At 47.3% G+C, this 22,930-nt stretch overlaps 1 protein-coding gene across 4 annotated transcripts; it reads right to left on the bottom strand.

The window, feature by feature from the left end:
* Positions 1-741: 741 nt before the first annotated feature.
* On the bottom strand, positions 742-22,825 carry MTMR4 (myotubularin related protein 4). 4 transcript variants are annotated; one of them, XM_036879861.2, is made up of 19 exons: positions 22,691-22,825; positions 21,497-21,535; positions 17,903-17,992; positions 17,431-17,547; positions 16,816-16,898; positions 14,905-15,065; positions 14,696-14,792; positions 14,385-14,498; positions 13,409-13,605; positions 13,028-13,156; positions 12,394-12,505; positions 11,767-11,962; positions 11,349-11,534; positions 11,097-11,267; positions 10,803-10,957; positions 4,972-6,373; positions 3,513-3,623; positions 3,171-3,259; positions 742-2,961 (listed from the first exon to the last, which is right to left on the bottom strand). In XM_036879861.2, the coding sequence occupies exons 2-19, from the start codon at positions 21,497-21,499 to the stop codon at positions 2,784-2,786; spliced, it is 3,591 nt and encodes a 1,196-aa protein (XP_036735756.2). In that variant the 5' UTR covers positions 21,500-21,535; positions 22,691-22,825; the 3' UTR covers positions 742-2,783. The 4 variants fall into 4 exon arrangements, with proteins under 4 accessions (XP_036735756.2, XP_036735758.2, XP_036735757.2 ...); XM_036879863.2 differs by lacking the exon at positions 22,691-22,825 and adding an exon at positions 22,605-22,622; XM_036879862.2 differs by lacking the exon at positions 22,691-22,825 and adding an exon at positions 22,159-22,554.
* Positions 22,826-22,930: the final 105 nt, after the last annotated feature.

Genomic DNA, 22,930 nt, shown 5'->3' with positions numbered 1-22,930 from the left:
GCCGAAAGCCGGCCCGCCCGACGCCGCGTCACCCAGGCCACGTGCAACAGCGGGGGACGCGGTGGAAGGCAGCCATCCTCCCTCCGAGTCCGCTGGGTGGCGGCGTGAAGTCCCGCAAGAAATGAGCCCAGGTTCACCCCAGGTGGAATCCTGAGATTTGTGTATTTCACCGAAGCCAGCCCTCAGGGATTTAGAATTCAGAAAGTGTGCACTTGGCAACACAAAGGCAGCCCTTCTAGAGAACAAAGGGCCTAACTTCTAAACCTGAGCACCAACAGTTGAATTGCTCATCTCTCCAAAAGAAGGTGGTGGTGGTAGTAGAGGTCTCCAGTGAACAAATTCACTGTTTAGATGGTATTTTTAAAAAATATACTCTTACTCCAGTACTTTGCTCAGGACAGTTTACTCAAGGTGGGGTGAGAACTAGGTACCTACCAGGGGGCCTCAGTAGAATGTAGGTACAGGCTTGTGTGCCTGATCAACCAGCTGGTGAAATTTTGGGCATTAAAGTGAAACCTCACGTGAGATGGGATAGGATTCTGTAATATCCTTAAGAATACATCCCTATCCTATCAATATATAAGAATATAACAGGAGCTGATAAAAAGAGAGTCCATTAAAAAATGGAAATGTTTGGGAGAATGGGGTATGTTTTAGCTCTTTCTCATGGTCCAAAAAAAAAAAAATGAGTATTAAGTTTTCTTAGAAATTAAGATGAATAAAGAGACCCAACAAAGCAGCACTAATATAGAGATTTTATTTAAATTGTATTGAGTTTTTACAGCACATTGCATGTTTGTCACAACGCAACTGCACAGTTTGGGTTTTTGGCCACATCGTGTCACTTACACCCACAAGAGCTCTGAAAGGAGTATTTGATGAATACATCTGAGCCGAGAGCCCAGTCTCTCTCCCAGGCAATGCAGTATGTTCACTGATGGAACAGTTCCTCAAAACAGCTACACAAAGTAGACAGATACAGTCTCCTTGAATGTCCCCTAAAAGTGGGCAGCGTGAAATGCAATGAAATTAAGAAGCCACTTAGAACTGGCAGTAAGTTTTAATGATTGAGAAAATGCTTAGAAGAATTTTACATATCAGAGACAAGGAATAATTTGTTACTTTTTCAATGATCTCAGGAATTTCCCAGACACAAAATCTCCATTAAACGATAAAAAGTTCTGCTAGGTTGACCTAAATACGTCAAAACCTTTTAGGTTACATCACGGCAAGTATAAAAAGCACAGATGCTTCTCTGTAGGACTAAAGAAAAGGTCAGGACAAATAAGAATTCTTGTTCTAAATGCACATCCTAGTTATTTCTGAATGAAAATTTTTTTTCCAGGAAGCAATATGAAAGTAGAATTACACAGACAGCTACCAATTTTCAAACAGGATAAGCCTAAATATAATTTACCTTCTATACATCAATGGATTAAGGAAAACATATAAAGAAAATCCTAGTGGTTCCATTATAGGTCAAGGAGACTGTATCTGTCCCAACCACAATACATGGCTTTATCACTGTATCTTTTGGTTAAGTGCCACTGGTACATACATATTTTAAGATGGAAGAAAAAAACCAACAAAAACAAAAAAAAAACAACACTTGGTCCAAATGGACACATTTTCTCTCTCAATTTTGGTATCAAGGCTTTTTTCTCTTCTGTTTGGGTTCCATTATTAAGTGCACAGAAATAGACAGCAGCATTTGTACTGAAACCCTCACATACCAAACAGCATATTCTAGGAGGTAAAAACCAAACACTAAATTCTACCCTCAAGGTGTCAAGTGTTCAGGATAAGAAGCAGTGTGACCCAGAGGAGGGAGCAGCCAAGGGGAGTATAACATGAGGGAAGTGGGCGGTGGAACAACAAAAATAAACACTGCTTTATTTTCATGCCAGGAGAGGATCAAGGTGTAGCTCCTGTGTTAGCACCAGGACAACTAGGAAGTCAGGCGCAAAGGGGAGGGCATAATCAGCAAATATTTCACAAGGATAATTTCTGCATTTCCCTTCTCATTCTTCACAGTGCATACCTCAAAAGCTGCCATTGAGTAACAGAGACTATTGCCTTCACAGCTCAAAAAACTGATTTTTGCCAGGACTGAACATCAGCAGAATTTTCTTCTGCTCCCAAAAATGTCTCACTCCTTAGAACTGTCCCCCTAAACTGAATATTCACTGATGCTGGCCCATGAGCCAAGTGAAAAATACAGCAAAAGCTCCACTTGCTGAACCAGTCTTTCAACCAAACTCCACAGAAAGACAGAACTAATGTAACTAGAGGAAGTGCCTCTAAAGACTGAGCCTTCATGCACAGACACAGAGCACAGGGGTACAGGGTACAGTTCACTTCAAATCGGGTAAGAATTCCTATCTTATATACTTTTTCAAAATGAAGGAGCAATGAGTCCGGTTATCCCTTGGAGTTTGGTTATACATATATGTCTTTCTATTGCTGTCTGGGGCACGCATCATCAGGCAGGATCAATGAAATTATCGTCTTGTGACCCCCAGGGAAAGAAGCCAGAGTCACCAACTCAACATTAAGCTTCCAGACTCTGGGTCTGGATTGGGACCATACCCCCAAGGTGAGAGTCTCCCAGGTAGAGGACCTCCTGCCAAATTGCTCCAGTCTCATGGTACCAAGGAAGATTTCTCAAGACAGTATCTTTGAGCTCTGCAATTTTGTGAGCCACACCAAGGAACCTTCAAAATTAAACCCGGAGCAGATCCTCCCTTCAAACCTACTACAACTGGACAGGTCATCTCTGGCATTCAACTGGAAGCTGTAGCAATGGGTTTCTTCAGATGCTGGCTCATGAGTTCTCTGGCACGAGATACTTGGATATGTTCATAACATGAGTTACAGACGAGAACTGGGTCATAGAGTTGTTGATCAGGAATGGGCAACTTCAGGTAGCAGCAGGCAGCACAAAACACATTCCCACAATTTCTGCCAAAGCACAAAGATGAAAGAGTTCATCAAGAATGCCAATACACTGAGAAAGGATGATACTCTAAAGGGTCTTCCATGAGTAATTAAAGGGAAAAGTTGGGGGAAAACAAAAGTAGTATGTCTCCACTGTCATATTAACTCAATTTAGTTCATGAATCTGTACCTCCTGCTTTATAAGCCATACCAAATTATATAAAGCATCTTACCTGCAATGGTGTCTCCGTTTGGCCAACCAGAACTCACAGTCACAGTTATAGCAATGTGACGCCATATGATCTGGAACCCACCGGGTCACCTAACAGAAGGCACAAGGGAAGATTCCAGGTCCTTGTCAATGAGGTGGAAGGGCAATATTGCAATGACAAAAGCATCCCAGGAGAAAATGACTGTCATTACAGTTAGCCACTACTTGCCTAAAAAGAAGACACTCATCTGGGGGAGCTGATCCTAGAGCACATCACTCATCTCTAAGAAACATGAGAACTCACTGGCTCACCTAAGTAGTCACCACATATTTGCCTGTCTCTTTGTCACCTAAAGACACATACCTCTGTCTCTTTCTTCTCAACAGGTTCCCAGCTTGCTTCTGAAAGGCAGTCTTCACTGTGGTCAGAGCCAAAATCTTCTGTATCACTATCATCCGACTCTTTCAAACATGTCTGAAGGGAAGGTAAAGGCATCACAACATCATCTTCATCATCACTAACATCTATTATCAGCAGGCACTGCTCAGAATGTGTTACATGCATGAACTTTAGTTCTTTACAACAATCTTATGATATATACTATTATTATCCCCACTTTAAAAATAAGGAAACTAAGCCACTGAGAAAGTTAAGAGCTACTAAGTAGTAAATCTGGGATTTGAACCTACTATTCCAGCTTCTAACTGATGCTCCTAACCAATGTGCTATCTCAGAGTGTAAAGAATATTTCTCTTGTTACCTTCTTAACTAAGGCTTCACAAACTATGGCCCAAAGGCCAAATCTAGCCCACTGCCTGTTTTTGTAAGTCAAGCTTTATTGGAAGACAGTCACACTCATTTATTCACATATTGTCTATGGCTGCATTTGCACTCTAACAGCAGAGCTGGGTGGCTGTAACAGAGACCGTATGTCCCACAAAACCTGAAGTATTTACCATCTGGCCCTTAACTCCTCTTTTAACTCATCACCTTAATAATAAGAAATTGTTAGCCTGACCATCCCAACCCAAGAAGTGGGCAGCAGGCAAGTGGGAGTGTCTTAACAGGAGGAAGGGAAGTGCCTGTGTATATTATGGGCAAGAAGCTGACACCTAGAAACTCCCCAATGACTGCTGTACCAGACACAGCAAAGTCTATGTGGTCCTCACCATCTCTCACTTGGATTTCCCGAACATCCTAACCAGCCTCCTCAACTGGGTTTCAACTGCCTTATCCACTTGACATACTATTGCTTGAGCAGTATTCTTAAAACACAAATCTGATCATGTTACTCACTGGCCAAAAACTTTACTGCCCTGTGTTAAGTATCCATACAAGGAGGGAACTCAAGCTGACCTTTTCAATCCCCATCTACTTCTGCAATACCACCTCTTACCACATTACCCAACTCCCCGCCTCATGGTCCCAGCACAAGTGTGCAGGACAGGCCTTTGTCCTACCCCTTTGTTCAAGCCACCACCTCAAGAGTACCTATTGCCTCCATGCTTCTACAAATGGTATTTTCTTTTCACTGCCTACCTAAATATGACACATTCTTCAGCACTCAGCTTACTCATTAGCTTCTCAGAAAAGCTTTCCCTGACCTTTCACTCCACGCACACCCCAACACCCGAGGCTTTCCTCAATCACTAAACTTAAGAACATCCCAGTAGACTGTGAGCAACCTGAGAACAGGGACTGTCTTTCATCCTACAGCTAAGCCACCTAACATAGAAAGTACACAATGAATCAACATAGAATGGATGGAAGGCTGGATGGGTAGAATAAATGAATGGTTGGATGGCAGTAGGTGAATACTTACAAAATCATCCTCATAGTCCATGGGGGGCTCTGCTGGAGGCGCACAGCAGTGACGGATATCCAGTCTCATTTGAAGCTCACGCACCTGTCGACGTAGCTGTTCCACTTCTTGCTTGTACCCTGCTTCAATTTGCCGTAATCTGTGCTGGATCACATCCGTGGGAAAGGGGAGTCCATCATCATCCAGGTAAAGAGGAGGCACTGGAGAAGGACAGCTCAACGGAACAGACTTTATGCTGGAGACCTGCTTTCGGTGACCAGGCCACCATAGCCGGTTGTTTTTTCCTCCTGGACCAGTACAGTGACTGTTGGAATGACTAGAACAGACCGGTGACTTCACTCCTTCTCTCTGAGCCCACTGGCCCCCAAAGCAGGGCCCTGTTGCCCGCATCTGCTTAATGCTTGACCTCTTGCTACAACAGCCATAGGAGAGCAGCCGCCGAGGGATAGTCTCCCCACTTGGGAATGAAGTCACCATCCCATGGAAGCTGTCCCAGTTGGACCCTAGAAAAGAGAACTCACTGATCTGGCTCTGAGAAATTGGCTTTCGGGCCAATTCCAATGGCACTTTCCCAAAGCGAGGATTTTCTAATAACTGCCCGTTCCTAGTATTCCCTCTTTTGCCAGTGTCTTCCTCCCCAAGAATCAGATCTGGCACAGAACTGGGCTGCTCCTGGTGGTAGATACTTCCCACAGAACTTGGGGGATCTTGACTAAAGAAATCAGTGCTTAGGTCTGGAGGAGTTTGGCAAGTAGCACTCGGTAGGTTGCAAAGGGTTCCCAGAATGTGATCCGGGGCACATCTGGAGGGCACACCAAGCACAGAGTCTAGCTGGGCCCATTGTGGGGCGCCCGTAAGGAAGTCCTGGGAAGACTCAGGAAAACCACAAATTCGGTCACACTTGTTGGAAATGACTTTAGAGAGTGCACTGACAGCTTCTTTTTCAGGAGAATGTCCAGGTTGCTCCTCTGTGCCACCTAAAGTCCTACCCAGATCATCCTGGGCAGAAGGGTCTGGAGCTGGTTTATTAGTCTCTTCCAGGACTTTGATCTCAGGCTCAGGGGTGTTGCTCTTCATTTCCTGGGGCACTGTGGTATTCAGCAGTTTATAACTTGGAGAAGAGCTTTTATGACTCTTGAAAGGTTTATTGCTTAAGGAGTCTTTCTGGCTGCTGGGCAGAGGGGCTGGAAGACCCATTTCTCCTACAATCTGCTGAGGCCCTCCTATCCCAGAGTCCACAAAGGTTTCCTCTGATCCCTCGGGATTGCTGTGCCTGGGCTCCAGGCCTACTCTGGCCTCCTGACAGTGGTTATTCAGGTTAGGATCACTGGATGTGCGAGTCAAGGGGCTGCTTGTATCACAGGCAGAAAGAAGATCATCCATAGATCTGGTTTTAGGTAATCTGGAGTGACAAACAACACCTCCAGGTCAGGAAATGCAGCCACCTCAAATATATATACAATCAGGTTATCAAAGCTTGAGTTCACAAGAAATAACAACATGTAAGATTACAAATAACCAAGGTTCACTGCAGTGAATCTATTCTGCAAAAAGCATAGGACATGAACCCTGTCCTCAAGAACACAGATCTGTCCTCAGCTCTCATCAGTCCCCACCCTACACAATCTTCCTGGGCAATCTCAAACACTCCCACGTTTCAACCGCCTTCTCTGTTGATATCATCTGAATCTTCTATGCTGACAAGGACCACACCTGAGCCTCAGACCTAATGTCCACCTCTATCACACACAGTAAGACAGAAAGAAGACAGGTTTTGGAGCTGGACAGCATTGGCTCTGACACTGATTAGCCATATGACTATGAGTAAGTTATTTAACCTTTCAGATGCTTGGTTTCCTCCTCTATAAAATGATAATAAATCATACCTTGTAGAACTGCTACAAGGATTCAAAATATAGGCAACCAAACACAAACTTTTAAAATGACTACACACATGACTCCTTATTTTTATAACTTATTATAAATTATTCCTCCTTCACAGTAGTAACTAATGCACTGTTTGTGCCCACTTAGCAGCAGCGTGCTCCTCTGAGTCCCAGGTCATGACGGGAACTTCCCGTAGTACACAGCACTCACAGAGCTTTACAGGAATTCATGCACACCAAATGGGTACATGTTCAAGAATGGCCACCCTGACTTTTAACACAGTTCAAGTCCTTACAGCAAGGAAAACTTCCAAGAAGTTTGCCAGGAAACAGTGGAGACTTACGTGGACGCCTGTCTTCAGAGACTCAGGTCAGCCTGTGCAGAAAAATCCCCCAAAGGTAGAGTTACAATATAACTGAGTTTTTTAAGTGTTGTTTGGTTTTTGAAACTTACATATTTTTAGAGTAGTTTTGTGTTTGATTTTACTTTTGTGATCAATTTTGATTTTTTCCCCTTTGGTATGAAATTCCAGGAAAGCACTAGCAATGGTTATGATTACAGTCTCTAGAGTCCCATAGCCAGGGCTCAAATCCCAGCCTGGCAAACATTTAGCTGGGTGACCTTAACTTCGCTAAGCTTCAGATCCCTCCTCTATGAGAGAAACGTACCTCTGAACAGCCTTCATGAAGATGAAACAAAATAACCCACATCAAAGCACTCTGCTCAGCACTATCCTGCATCACAGCACCTACTGTTCTCTTACTATCTCCCGCTGCTTAAGTGCCTTGAGAGCAGTACTGCGTGTTACTTGAATCACCAGCTGAGGGCCAAACAATTTGAGGAATGAAAGAATAAGCTTAAAATTTAATAAGTTTCTACTGCTAGGTACCAACTGAATGAAATGGATGAGTGAGGTTCAATACTGAGTGTACATCAGGAGCACCTGTGGATCTTCTAGATACGAAGACAACGAGGACCCATTCAAGACCTCCTGACTGAGAATGGCAAGAGTGAGACCCAGGAATTTTAAAAAGTACCACAGGCACCTTTGTTTTTTTTTTCCTTCTTTCTTTTTGTTCTCCTTTTTATTATGGGAACTTTCAAACATAAGAGTAGGGAGAAAACTATGAAGATCCCCCATGTACTCTTCACCCAGATTTAACAACATCTAGAGTCTGCCATCCTCCACAGCTCATTCCCATGTACACCAAAGGTTTAATCAATGATGCTGGTAGGCTCAATAATGTCTGAGGAGTTCACAGCAAAAAGGGAACTCATCCAGCGTGGGTGAGCAGAGAAGGTGACACAGAGAGGGAAGGATCTGAGCTCAGAATAGAAGAATGTGTTGGGCTTTAATGGAAGAAGTGGAATGCAGGTAGGACATTTTTAATGTAGGGAAAGGTAGAGTAAGTCAGGTCAGCTGTTAAAAAAAATTTCCTTTCAAACTTTTATACTACTTATTTCTCCATATCCAACTCTTCATCTTGGAACTGCCTACAATACTCCTCTTTGTCGTCAACTAATCCGGACCTGCCTGTATCTCTTCTCTCCCCATACTGACTCGCCTTCTTAACTTCTCAATGTCTGGAGGGGGTACTAATAGCATCCTGGTTTCTAACCCCAGACTTGGGACCTGCCATTGGTCCTCTTTAACTCATCACTTCTACAGTCCAATCAGTCAACTCCACAGCCTGCTAATGACTTCTCCACAACATCTTCAAATTTAATCTTTTTTCTTTTCTAAGGACTCCTTCCCTCGTATCTAAATTATGACAGGGCTTCCTCGTCTCTGTGCCTACAAATACTGTGCTCACTGCTTAGTTCTCCCCTGACAAAATCCCACTGTCACCAGGTCACAGTGACTTCCTAACAATGACTTACAACTGAGTCAACATAAACTCCTCAGTGTAATGTTTATAGCCCTCAATTAATTTCTTTCTATTTCTCAGAATAGCCCCTTTCCAGGCCCTGCCAGATCCAAACAGCTTCCTCTGTTTCTTTTTTTAACTATCACGTATCCAATTCCTTTGGACTGCTCTCTTCTAACCTAGTTACCAAACTCACAACTCCATTTATTTTATTCATTTGTTCATTCATTTAAGCATTTATTAAATGCATTCAAGCATTTAAGCATTTTATTCATTTGTTCATTCATTTAAGCATTTATTAATAAAGCATTTATTAAAACACCAGGCCCTAAGTGAGATACTAGGGACACAAAAAAGCCAAGGTTCCTGCCAGATCTTCCAAGAAAACATTTCTGAGTAAACTAAATGACCCCTTTCTTATTTCTTATTTCTCCAACAGTTTTGAACTACACACATTCTTATTTACTTAGATGCTGACTTAAAATTGTTCTCCAGTTGTCCTATGTCTTACTTTACAGCTTTTAAAAAACATCTTAGATAGGATCAGTATCTTCTTTGGTATACTCCATAAAACCTTGTACAGTATTAGGCAACTTGTAGGTATTAAAGAAATATTTATCAAAGTGTAAACTTCGATATTGACTTAAGGCAATGATTATTAAATGGGTCACAGAACTTACTGAGAATTTGATAAGAAGTTATGGCCCATCTCCCTGGAAAAGTAAGCTTACATATAAACTTACACCCAAATTCTGCACTGTATGGGGAAGGAGAAAAAAAATCACAGAATTCCTGAAGCCTATCCATGGGCCCTTAACCATGGACTCACTCCCAAGATCCTAAAACCAATAATTTGGGGGAAGGGTTTTTTTTTCCTTTATAATATCCAACCAATCATGTAAATTATTTTAACTTTAAAAATCTTCCACCAAAACACAAAGATCAAAATTTGAAATGCATGTATCCTTTGAACCCAGGATTTTCATTTCTAGGAATTTATCTGGCGGAAATACTAGCATAAATGCAATACAAAGGTAATACTACTGAACTGTACACTTAGAAATGGTTCGGATGTTAAATATTATGTGTAGTTTACCACAATTTCTGAAAAAGGCATACACATATAAGGATGTTAGCTGAAGTATTCCCTGTAATGATTAAAAAAAACAATAGCAATCACCTAAATGACCAATAGGAAACTGGTTATATAAATTATGATACACTCTAATTTTAGACTATTATGCAGCCACTAAAACAATAAAGCAGCTTCATATATGCTGTCATGCAGTGACAATCTAGTAAAAAGTGCTTTGCAGAACAGTATGCAGAATGTGATTGTTTTTGTATTTTAAAACATTTTCCATATGATAAGGTGGATGTATCTATGTAGAGATCAACATCTGGGAGGACATGCACCAAAATGTTAGCAGCTGACACCTGTGGGGACAAGGATCAGGGAGGGAGGATCTTCATTTTCTACTTTTATATTATTGGACTTTTAAAAAAAGGAAACATATATTACTCTTATAATTTAACTAACCTCCATTCTACTTCACCCCGAATATTCAGCCATAAGATAACTAATTTTTACTTCTCCCTTTGAATTCTGGCCTTTTTCTGAGGGAGTAATGTCAAGGCCATCCCCCTTCTGGGAGCCCACCTCCCTGAGAGATGCTTCTGGAAGCCAATGCTGAACATACTGAACAAGTAAAGGTTACTACTAAGATAGCAAGCACCCAACACCTCTATCAGTAAACATAAATCAAGATCATTCCCACAAACTCTCTTAAAATAGTCCTTCCTGTTCTGTTCTCCTCTCCCCTGCTTGCTCTGTCACACTGGGAGATAACAGTCCAGGAATGAAGGTAACAAAGCTTATTTTAAGGGAGGACCTTGAAAACACAGAGTGCACTCCAGGCTAGTTCTAAGCCTGGGCCAAGATTCTCAACCGACTCAAGAAGTTGCTTTTAAGTATCTCATAAAAGAAAGAGAACAGCATTTAAGAAAGACATGAAGCAGCAATTGCCTTCCTAGTGGAGAGAGGAGAGAGGAAAGAGCAAGAAGGACTCCTCTTACCTGTCCAGGGAGCGGCCAGAGAACTCCTGGCTCTGAGCCACCGGGGAAAGGTAAAGATCCACACTCTCCTCGCCAAGTGTGCATGGAGACGACGCTGGCAAGTACACAGCTGTCCAGAGGTACAGGGCCCGGACATGACACACAGGATGCAAGACCTGAGGAAACAGCACCATGCTAGGGTTTTGGGAGATGTTCCAGGTCCCTCTTCTTTCCGCCAGCCTTTGACCCTATGTTTGCTGCACGGACTTGGCCTAGTCTCCCAGGAACACCTACAGGACAAAGGTTCGGACTTACCATGTCTGAGCCCGGTGTGTAAAGGAAGTTGTGGAAGTTCTTATTGCCAGCTCGCAGGAGAGCCCACACAGAGCAGGTCCGCTTATAGATGTTGCGTTTCTCCCGCTCACAGGGGTTGTTGGCCAGGAATGTGCCGTAGAGGCAGGAGTACGTGTGCTGCACCAGTTTTACCTGGAGGGCCAAGAGAGCTTGCACCTGGGGATCCCCCCCACCCCCGCAGCACCCACCTGAGCCCCAGGCTTTAGGACTTACCAGAAATGCTTCGTTAAACTCAAACTGGCAGGGGAACTGCTTGAGCAACTGATGAACAGAATCAAGCCACTGCAGGAACACAGGACACTGCTCGTTTTGGTCCTCTGCATTTTCCTGGTGACCACAGCGATCTCCAAACTTGTGCCCAAAATCCAGCCAGTCAGACTCTACTAATACTTGGAAGCCCTGCAAAGAAGAGAGTCCAAGCACAGGGCCTCTCTGGAAAGGCTAGTATGCCACTCCCAAGGGGATGCCCAAAGCAAGAAGCTGGCAGCTTCAGAGGACAGGACTGATCCTGAAAAGTACTCAAAGTCACTGATGTCCTCTACTGAAAGACCCCCAAGACAGACCCAGAAGGCTTAACACCTTCACCATGCCCCTTTCCCTTTCTTCCTTCCCACCCAACTGCTCTCAATACCTCCAGTGTCCTGTAATATGGGTCCAGAAGTATTTTGGCCAGGGCAACAATCTGCGGCGTCCGGTCCCAGCCGTCTGAGCAGTGCACCAGCACAGGCCGGCCTTCCCGGTCTACTGTGTTAGCCACGAGCACAGCTGCCTTCAGCATCACCAACAAGTGCTGCAGCCATTTGGTGCTCTCCAGTGCTGACAGCCAGCTACATGGGGGCAGAAATGAACTCAGTTACTAATGGCATCGAGGTGACAACCTGAGTCTCCACCACCACGGCCAGCCCCACCTAATGAAGTCCCAAGTGAGGAGGGCTGAAGCCAAGAGGGCCAGCACCTGGCCTTTCTGCCAAGAGACACCCAGCAGAAAGACAGGGAAGATGAGCACTGAGGTGGCCAGAAGAGATGAAAGAACACACTGCGTTCTTTGAGCAGGACAACTGATCCACACAAATGGAACCCAATGTCCTGCAGCTGTGCTGAAGTGCTGGCTGAGCCGAAGTACTACTTGCAATGGCCACTTGCCCCCAAGCCCTCAGGTCTCATCCTCTTCCCATCTCCCCACCAAATCCTCCAAGAGAAAGGAGTACTGGTAAGGGATGAGACGAGGGTAGATGGAATCAGAGCATGGAACACTTACTTGCTGGGATCAGGCATCTGGCTGCACACAGCCCGGAGGTACTGGAAGCTATTCCGGATGGCATGGATGTTGGCCATTCCCATGAACACAACCTCACAGTTGGGGTAGTACTCTGTAGATGCAAAAGAGGAGAGTGGAGCCTAAGAGCATGTCCTGGAAACAGGGATAAGAGTGGTCCTAGTTGGCACAGCTTCCCTGTCAGGGCAGAACACTCTAAGATGAGAACCAAATATAGTCTGGACATCGAGATCACCCTTTTACTTCTGGATGCTCAGGTGCCATATATTAGTAGTAGTAATATTAATGATAAATGATAGTTGTAGTACTACTGGTAATAACAATATATAGTATATTCTCAACACAGTAGTTGCTCTGTGCTAATAATTTTATAATACATAACCTCTAATCATCCCAACAAATCTGCCAGGCACGTGTCATCCCCATTTTACAGATAAGAAAATAAAATCAGACAGACTAAGCAACTTAATCACAGTCATAGCAAGTAAATGAAAGTGACAGCATCCTGATTCCAAGCCAGGTTTGTCTGGCTCTCCCCACCACACAAGCTGCCCCCGCCCTCTCTTCACCAAAGCCACCCGGGCAGACTGGCTGAACACTGGGATGACAGCAGTACCTTCACATTCACATCCTCCACCCTTGGCCCGGTTAGCTACTGCCGCCGTGTAGGACCGAGCATCCAGGATCAGCAGCTTCTGAGGGGCCGCTGCACTCTCCACTCCGGAGCATGCAGTCAAGGAGGAGTCTGGGTACGCAGCAGGGAGGAGACCCTGAGTCAGCCAGCTGCCCAGCCTCACCCTACCTTGAAGCATACCCTTTCACAAGAGAAGACCACGTAGAGACCCCCTCAGACACCACAGTCTCCCAAAAGGCAGGGGACCCAGGCAACCTGTGTGTTGTCATCTGTTTCCCATCTTTTCACTGGGGGCTCCCTGGAAGCCAATGAGGCCAAGGAGGGGGCCTGCTCCCCAGGGGGCCAGCACTGCCCACACCTTACCAAAGTCAGTGTCACATGCCTCGCTGGCATCACTATTCCCGGTGCCGAGGGAGCCTCCAGTGGCCCTTGTCCCCGGATCTAGGGCACAAGCTTTAGCAATGGACGTGACCAGGTACTCATCATCAGCATTGCGCCAGCCCCACCAGCTGATCTCAGGCTGGCTGCAGCGGGCGATGGCAGCCCCATTGCGTGGGTGCCTGGCAAAACAGAAGGAGCCATCATGCCCTTGGCATTCCCAACCCCCGGTGGCCTACCACCAAGACGCCAGGGGACCAGACCAAGATCTTCGGAGCCAACAGGGCTACCAGTTCATCCCGGCCATGATTATAGCAACCAAAAACCCTTAACACATCTGGAGGGCTTTACAATTTACAAAGACCTGTCACACACATTTCTCAACTAGGCTCAGTGTTTCCAAGGTGACCTTGCTCATCACCTTGCACAGCACCTGCTCCAGGTAAAGACACCCAGCAGGATAAGCCTGAGCCCAGAGCATGAACAACTCCATACCTCATGGCTACCTGTCTGACCCTATCCTACCCACCACGTTCTAGTTCAGGGTCAGCAAACTTTCTTGGTAAGAACCAGACAATAAATACTCTGTTTTGTGTGTCACAGCCAGTTTGTCAAACATTTTTGTTTTTTTTTTTTCACTGTTGTTAAAGAACCCTTAAAAAACATAAAAACCATGCATAGCTCACAAGCCATGTATTTGCTTCGCAGACCAGTTTACCATGTCCTGTTCCAGTGCAAAATTTTACCCATACACATTCACACACATACAGACCAACCCTCAAAAAAAAGCAAAGTGAATATACTCTCCAAAAGCCTCATCTTTAGGAGAAAAAAACTGAAGCGGTTTTTGTTTCATGATTATTTCATTCACTGCAGGGTGCCAACTCCCAGCTAACCTCCGCTTCTGACTCTTTCTATAGCATAATACAAGTCCTCCCTACTTCTGGTTCTCACTGCCTACCTGTACACAACCACAGGGATCCGCTTCCAGGAGCGGAAGGAAGCCACGTTCTCCAGCTCTTTATCTGTGATCCACACAGGAACCAACAGCTTCTGGGGGTAACTGGGGCACAATCTGAGAAGAGGCAGACAGAGTTACCAAGCTTGATCTAAGACATGGGACAACAGGGTCCCCAGGGATGGCTTTGTGGGAAAAGGGACCAGCCCCCCTCCCTCACAGAGTCAGGAGCTATGCCCACACGGTGCTTTATCCATACATGGAGGTCTGAGTCTGGATTGGTCTTTTGATTCCCACCCACCGCGCCCTCTCACTTATAGTTGCTGTTGATCTGTGAGACTCTCCAGACGTTCTGCAGGTCAAAGCCCATCCTTGTGAGCTCGGCCTCCTGCCGACGTCGTATATGCTCTCCTGTAACATAGCCCCCATGCCTGTCAGCATCCAACAGCACCAAGGCCAGGGGCAGAGGAGGGATGAGAACGAAGAGATGAGAAGTCTCCCCAAGAAAACAGTCTGGCCTCACCTGGTTGACACAGGTGGGTGTGCTGGTCCTCCTCCATCAGCCCCAGGCACCAAGCGTGGTAGGCAAAGGCAAAGAGGTCCTCAGGCTTGGCAGGTCTCGCTGTGGCCCGGCTTAGCCGCAAAAGCCACTCTTGGCACTGCTTGAAAGTGGAGAAGTGGCATCTGCCAGGCAAGAAGCCACAGAGTAAGACAAGAGGCAGGTGTACACTGGGGCCATATGAGTCAAAAACATGGTCACAGGAAGGCTACAGAGAGAAGAAACTGCAAAGCAGGAGGTAAGGCAAGGGAACCTTGGGGAGGACCAAAGACACTGGCCAACACCCAAGAGAAATTATCTTTGTGACAATTCTCAAGATCTTTTGTCCTGGATATATACTTGTTCCCTCTAATGGGGCCCTGACATTTCTCATATCAAATCTAAATACTACTACATGGCAGTGAATATCTGCTACTCCTTCTATTATCTCCCATGACTCCTTAACACACATTGTCTGCTAGGCAGAAGTCCTGCTGACATCATTACTGTCTGTTTTTCACTTTTGCTTGATAATGTCTCCTCTCGGAGACTAGCAACATCCTACTAACACTCTGAAGGCAGTTCCAGTCCCACCTCTTCCTCAAAGCCTTTGCAGCCTACTCTATTCCACAGATCCCCTCCTCTTTGAAGATGCTTGGAGTATTAAACAGGAAGTTTTTCTATTGCATACTGCCACATGCTCCTTCAGCATCTAGAGTTTAACCTCTTTGAAGGGAAGGGCACCATCATCCTACAGACCTGAGCACAGGACAGGCTCTCAACTGTGTAGTCTTTCAATATCCTTGGAGTCATTCCAGACTTCTTTCTCTCAAATCCAATCTGTCAGCAAATCCTGTCAACTCTATCTTCAAAAATCTAACTACTTCTCACCATTTTAACTGCTACCACTCTGCACAGGCCACCATGATCTTTCACCTGCGTAACTGCGATAGCTTCTAACTCATCTCTCAGCTTCTCTCCCCACTGCCTTTCATCTATTCTCAATACAGCAGCCAGAGTGATTCTATAAAACATTAACCAGATCACGTCATTCCTTTGCTCAAAACTCTTCAGTGGTTTCTGATTTCCCTCAAAGTTAAAAGCCAGTCATGACAACAGCCTGACACCCTGCTCACCTCTCAGATCTTATGTCCCACTTCCCGCACCCACAAGCACTCCACTCCAACCACACAGGTCTCCTTGCCATTATCCCAATATGCCAGGTACATGCCCTCCTCGAGGCCTTTGCACTCACACCCTTCCTTCTGACTGGCACTCTTTCCCCAGATGTCCACATGGTTACTTTCTTTGCGTCTTGACTCAGATGTCACCTTTTCAGTGCAGTCTTTTCTGATCACTTTGTTTAAAGCTACATCTGTCATCACCATAGCACACCACATCCCCTTTCCAAGCTTCATTTTTTACTGTTACACTTACCATCATTTAACTTATTTACTGATTAGATACTGCTGGTATCTCCCCACCGGAATATAAGCTCCAAGAGGGCAGAAAACTTTGTCTTTTAGTTCCCTGCCATATCCTCAGTGCTTAGGACAATCTGGCATAGAGTAGGATGCACAATAAATGCACGTTAAATGAATAAACAAACAAACCAACAATGTGAATGCTGTGGGCCAGATATCCTAGGTGCTTTCACACACATTATCTCACTTAACCCTTACGATGACCTAATGAGCTAAGTATCATCCCCATTTCTTCAGGTCAAGATACTGTGGTCAAAAAAGTGACCTCCAACCCAGACAGGGTTTTCACCTTTTCTTCCAAATGGGAGAAGTGAGGCAGTATTTTCCTTTCTTGCTCCAGAACAATCCTGCAGCAGACAGGTCTGGGCACAACTAGGGCCAGAGGGCCTGAGTGAGGCCCTATTATTCTCACCTCACCACTTTGGAGTCCTTGCAGGCAATGTGCAACTGGAACATATCACGGCTTTCCACACTGTCAATCATCCGGAGGGGGACCTTTAGAGGAAGGGCAAACTGAAGCTCAGATCCCCACTCTCCACACCACTCATCCTCACCCCAGCCCAGACACTAATGTATGAACAGAAAAAAGGAAACTGACATTCACTTTGGGTCTGTTCAGAGTCTGGTAATTGTGCTGGGTCCTCCACATATGTGATCCCAATTAGTAGTCACAAGAACCCTGCAAGGCAGGTGTTTTTACACCATATTGTTAAAGAAGAAATTAAGCTTCAGGTGGGTGACTTGGCCAAGGTCACACAGTAGGTAAGTGGCACTCTCCCAACAATGCCACTGTGCCCCTTAGAAGGGCCTGCAGCAGAGAAAGGGAAAGAGAGAAGAGGGGAAGGGAGAACACAGGAAGGAGACAGAAAGACCTACAGCTGAGAGAGGGAGGCAGGAAAACAAAAGATGAGAAAAAGAAAGGAACCCCAACTTTTTTGAAATATGACCAAGGAGAGCATTACAGCAATCCCACCTTGAACCTCACAGGGTTCTGGCTTGGGTGTGGAAGAACAAGACAGGAACTCACATTGATGACAGAATCCTTGAACTTGATATGCAGCCGGTAGTTGGAGATGGCAATGAGGGCATCGGCTGCCCGGCCCAAGAACTCTACCCCCTCACCCTGCAGCACTGTGAAGGGCACCTGCCACAGGGCAAAGAAACCTTCAGTTCAGAAGTTAAGTCACCCTTCCATCCCCCTCCAACTCCTGATCTGTGGGATCCCCTCTGGAGAAGCTGGGTCAGGGAAGACAGAAGAATCCTCTCCACAGAAACAGCACCAGGCAACAGCTGTAGAGGAAAGCTGCCTTTCCTTCCCTGGGGCCAGTGGCTCCATAATGCAGACAGACAGACTCCCCTCCCTCCAGAGACCAAGTAGCAGGAAGCCAGAGCTCCCATACTAGATCTCCTTGGAGATATTTTTTAAGAGGTAGGGAAGATAGAGTGTTTTTAACCCAGCAGGAAGCACCACCCACCCTGGACCCCCAACTCCTCCTTACCTGCAGATTCTCTTCCTCTTTCACTAGTTCCTTGGGGGGGAACAGATCCTTGGCTTGGATGTACTCCAGGCTGGGGGGCCCCTCCTCACCCTGTGGAAAGGCCTCAGCCCTAAGTCACCAGGCTCCACATGGCCCATTAGGCCTCATTTTGCTCCCTCCCCTCAATAAACCCCCACACATCCCATATCCACTTATAAAGGTTCTGGTCACCAGCAGAAGGAAAAAGGATCTGGCTTGGTGGGAAGAGTGAAGTAGAGGGGGTGCTCAGCCCAATTAAGCCTAAGGGAAGAGTAAAGGGCCAAAGGGGAACTGAGACTCTCTTGTAGAACCAAAAATTTCCAAATGGAGGAGGAGAGAGAACTCAGGAAAAGACTAATGTAAGGACAAAACAGAAGTGAAAATGGAAGTGCTGCCATGAGGACAAGGAACCAGGTGTGGCAGCTGGTTACTGGGACCGAAGCGAAGCTTCAATCTGGTTGGTGAAGGAGACAAAGACTGGCTTGGGGGATTCAGTCCCAAGCCTCTAGAGGGCCTTCATGGATGCTCTCAAAAGAAGGATGTGTTCTGGAGCTGAGTTTATCTTACAGTGAGACCCACACTGCTAGCGAGCGCCCACCACCTGCCAAGCAACCTGTCCTGCTTGCTGATCTGAGGGGAATTCCTGAGGAGTACCCACAGCAAACAGAAGTAACTCCCCTCCCAGCCATCAGGGAGAGAGAAGAGGGGATCCACATGCCTGGGAGGAACCAGCAGAGCCAAGGACAGACAGGGGAGAAGGAGAGGAGGCCTGACAGACACCCACGGGGGTGAAGAGGGAAGGGGTGGGAACATCTGAGAGGACAGATGGGGGAAGCTGGGAAGGAGCATTAAGCCATAGGGGGGAGGAGGGAGGGCTGGAATGATGCAGAGGCACGGAGCCCTGCAGAGGCAGGAAGATGGAGAAGAGAGGCTGTCAGGGGGACAGTCAAGGAGAAGGACTGGCATGGCAGGTGAGGAATGGAGCGGTGGAAGGGGAAGGGGACTGGAGCCAGGGAGACTGTTCAGACAACCTGTGCCCCCCGACCAGCCCCCTAACATCCCAGAGGGCCTTTTAGCTACATCTCACATCCCCAGACAAGGACGCAGCGGGTGGGACCAAGATGGAGAGAAGGTAAAGAGATGTACTCCTGCAGGGCGGGGCCTGGAGATCTGCAATCAAGAGCAGTGGCTGCGAAGCCAGGATGGGTCACAGAATTTCCATTCCGGCCTTCGACAATTCCCGGCACCCCAAGATGAAAGTAAAACCAAGGAAGAACAGGGATAACCCTAAGGGGGATGGGATGAAATCGTAATCTCAAGGGCTGGCCCTGGGCGGGGCTGAGAGTGGAGCAAGCGATGGGGCCCCCGGACCCCCGGGGGCCGGCACTTACGAAGCAGCTGAGCATAGAGCAGGAGACGCGGGCGGTAAAGCTCATGGTCACACACGGTCTGGGCCAGCGCACATGTCCCCGGAGCCGCTGCGCTGCCCGCCAGTCCCGGACGCCTGCTGCATCCCGGCTGCGGGGCCGGCCAGGTGCAGCCGCGGCGGCCAGGAGGCAGCGTACTGGCTACAAGGCCTCCGCGCGGCTTCCGCGCGCCTCTCCCCTCCTCTCCACAATGGAGCGAGCCCAGCTCCGCCCTCAGGCACGAGCGCGCAAGGGAGGGGAGGGCGGCGAGCTGAGCGCCGGAGACCGCGCGGGGAAGGCGGAGGCGGGGCGGATCCTTGGGGCCCGCCCACAGCCCCAGGCTCCTCCCTCCCGCAGCCCCTCGGCCGCGTGGGAGGGCGTCCTCAGCCACCGTGTGGGGCTGGCCCCAGACCTCGTGAGAAGGCAAGCCCGCCTACATCTTCTCACTTCCTAGCTTCCCAGGTGAGCCACCCCACACCCATGCGGTGATATAAACCCTCTTTTTCACACATCCGTCCCCATTCCCTCCCTTCTCCTGAGTTCCCCCAATGCCTGTACTGAATTCCCAAGATGGAGCTCACCTACTTCCACCTCATGCCCTTTACAGTTTAAAGACTTTCTTTTTTCCCTCCAAAACCACCACCCACCACATCCCTGGCCTAACTAAATCCCACTGTTTTTACCGCTTAGATGGACACTGGTCTAATGCCAGGTTGGTCATTACACATTCCCAAAGGAGAAATCACCTGAGTTTGTTTATTCAAGGCCCCTTGGCCAACCCTACTTACTCCTCGCTTGTTTCATATCCAGTGACTTCTGGTAAGAAAGTTCTTGAAGAACTTCCTGAGGCTGAGAACGGAAGAGCCAGAACTATGGACCACAGAAGCTATGCAAAAACAAAACTTGAAACCCAAGGGTAGAGGGACAGAGGGAGTTGGGGAGAGGGCCAAGGAATAAGGAGCAGTGTGATAAGCTCAAAATGTCACCAAGAATCTCAGAAGGAGACGGCTGGAACCCCACATTTCCTGTGCCTGGTAACTTTCAGGAGGCAGGCTTTGGTTTTGACTGCGCGAAAGGAGGAGTAGGAGAAAAACCTTACATCCTTAAGTGTTTACTATCAAACTAAAACCGTTTCAATTCCCCAAGATGTAAGCCTTACCCTGTTCTACTGGTGAGCCCTTGGGCTTAAAGACAAAGTATACAATTTACCTAAGGTATTTAAATGGTGGTGTGCTCAGATTCAAAATTAGACAAGGATGATTCTGAAGCCAATGGTCTTTTCAGGGTATCACAGAAGAGAAAAAGGAGGGGTTATCAGTTGGTGGGGGCCAGGACCAGTAGGCTTTGTGAGAAGAGACCAGAACAATAATTCACACATCCACATGTAGGGAAGGAAGGAAGAGGAGTCCTCTCACCATCTGAATTCCTTAACCTGTCTCTAAGTACAGGGGACAATTAAAAGAACTGAAGAGATACAGGGTGCCGGCCTGGTCTGAGCCAAAGCCTGCAGCTCTCCACTCCCTTATCTCACTGTTTCCTCCTCCTAGCTCTCAGGGGTTAAGGGGTTTCCTGAACTTGGGGTAGGAGAAGGGCAGTTATAGTTAATGGAAAATATATGGGATCAGTATTAGCCCCCGCCAACCTCCCTCCTCACCGCCAGTGATATTCTGGGCACCTTGAGGGTGCTATCCTGCTAAACATCCAGCCAACTGTTGCCTGCCATAATTAACAGACAGTAACACCTTCGAGCCAGAGAAACCCCACAGTTTGAGTCACTCCTGATATAGCAACCACAATAGTCAAGGGTCCCACTAGGTACTACAAGGATTTTTCAATAACAGCTTTTCAGACTAGAATAGAAATCTTCTAACAGAAACCCAAGAAAGCAAAAGAAGAGCCATTATGAAGGGCTAAGAGAGCCAATGGTAGTATAGGGAAAGCATGGCATAGCACGTACAGAAAGACGTCTAGAGGCCTCCTGTTCTAGTGCCGTATATTGGCTGATGTTTTGCAAGCTAAAGAAACCTTCATTTAACTCCAGGGTAGATGAACCTGTTTAGCTGCTGAACAGAGTAGCCTGGAGCACAAGGTCTCGGAGTGGCAGGGCAGCTTCTTGCAGAAAGACACAGGGACTACAGAAAAATGGTCTGAGGAAAGTGCAAGTACTCACCATTCTACTGTGGTGAAGGTCCTGGCTGTGTGCTTCTCACTGTAAGGGAACAGAGAAACATAAGAAAAAGAGCACCATTAACATCACTATACAATCAACAAATGCAACACATCTACTCCTGAACGTCTTTACAACTCTTATTCTCCCTCACAGAGAATCCAGCCTCTCCACAAGTCACCATTGCAAAGGCAATGGGAGCTACATGGGGAGAAAGCAACAAGTGACTCTGCAGGGCATGAAGTGAGCCACAAAATTCTGGAGCAGGAATGAATGTCATCAAAAGATTACTCAGCAGAACTCAAGATTCCTGATTCCCAGACCCAGAAAGAGAAATCAAACATACCAAACGCTGTTCTTTGTGGGAGAGCAAAAGAACTGTCAACTCTGAAGAGACAGAGGCTGTCCAGCCAAGACTCACTTTTGGCCTTGGTAGGGACATGAATCCACAGCAATGCTCTGGCACCCACCTGATCTGTTTACAGGGGGTAGAGTCCAAAGCAGAGGACAAGAGGGAGGGGATCACAACCTGTGACCAGAAGACAGCGGGGCTGGACAGGTCCAGCTGGGAGTACCTGACACCAAGTGAGGTGCAGGCTTTGTGGGAGAAGGCCACACACAGCAGGAACAGAATCAGGCCACTGCCTACACATCAGAGTCAGTACCTGTCAAATGGGCCGAAGCAACAGAAATTTCAGGATGGGCCTCCTTGGACCACTTAGGGAGCGAGGAGGCCCTGGTTTCACTGACATTTTCTTTCATGCCTGCAATCCGAGCTCAGGAGCGGTCCAACAGTGCCCCGCGGTAAGCTGCGGGGATAAAACCCTCCATCTGTGGCCCTGCCCGCCTCCCTGATCACAGCCCACACTTCCTCATGGGGGAGCCAGCAAAGACAAGCCAGAAGGTGCTGCCTCACAGCCCACTGGCACACAGCCTCAGAGAAACGCAGGGAAGGAGACAAGGACCAGGCCTGGAAGGCGCAGGGTCCCCGGACCTAGGTGATCTGCCTTGGGGGCAGCCAGGCTGGCTAGGAAGCCCAGGTGACCAGGTTCTGGGGGCGGAGCCTAAAGACTCAGAGGCGGAGCCCCAAATGACAGAAGGCGGGGCTCACGAAAGCCGGTGGGGCCTGGGCGGGGCCAGGCACGATGCGGTCGTTGCGGTTCCCAGACTGGCAATGCACGGGGCACGGTGACTCACCCAGGCGGCGTCCGCCCGACCCTCCGAGTCCGCACTCTCACCACTTCCGTCTCCCGCAGCTGCTGAGGCCGTGCAGCTGTGACCCCACCACGGTGCCCCTTTCTCCAACCAATCCTATCTCTGGTCTGTACCCGCGCTGGCCAATAGCCACACCAAGTCCCGCCTTGCCCCTAACACGCAGCCGCCGCCCTCTCTCTTCACGCTCCTCATTGGCCAAGTCGGGCAGACGCCCTCTCAGCC

The sequence above is a fragment of the Manis pentadactyla genome, chromosome 4 (assembly GCF_030020395.1).
Source record: "Manis pentadactyla isolate mManPen7 chromosome 4, mManPen7.hap1, whole genome shotgun sequence".
NCBI lineage: Eukaryota > Metazoa > Chordata > Mammalia > Pholidota > Manidae > Manis > Manis pentadactyla.
Note: the sequence above shows the minus strand (reverse complement) of the source record. Positions and strands in the feature narration are given on the sequence as shown.

What these genes read in the sequence shown, in the direction of transcription:
- MTMR4 (XM_036879860.2), bottom strand. Translation starts at nt 19,356, where the DNA reads ATGAGCTTTACCGCCCGCGTCTCCTGCTCTATGCTCAGCTGCTTC. An exon ending in CAGATCAACAGCAACTATAA is followed by an intron (nt 14,499 to 14,695) that starts GTGAGAGGGCGC and finishes GCCTCTTCTCAG; the next exon opens with ATTGTGCCCCAGTTACCCCC. An exon ending in CAGATGCCTGATCCCAGCAA is followed by an intron (nt 11,963 to 12,393) that starts GTAAGTGTTCCA and finishes GCCCCCATGTAG; the next exon opens with CTGGCTGTCAGCACTGGAGA.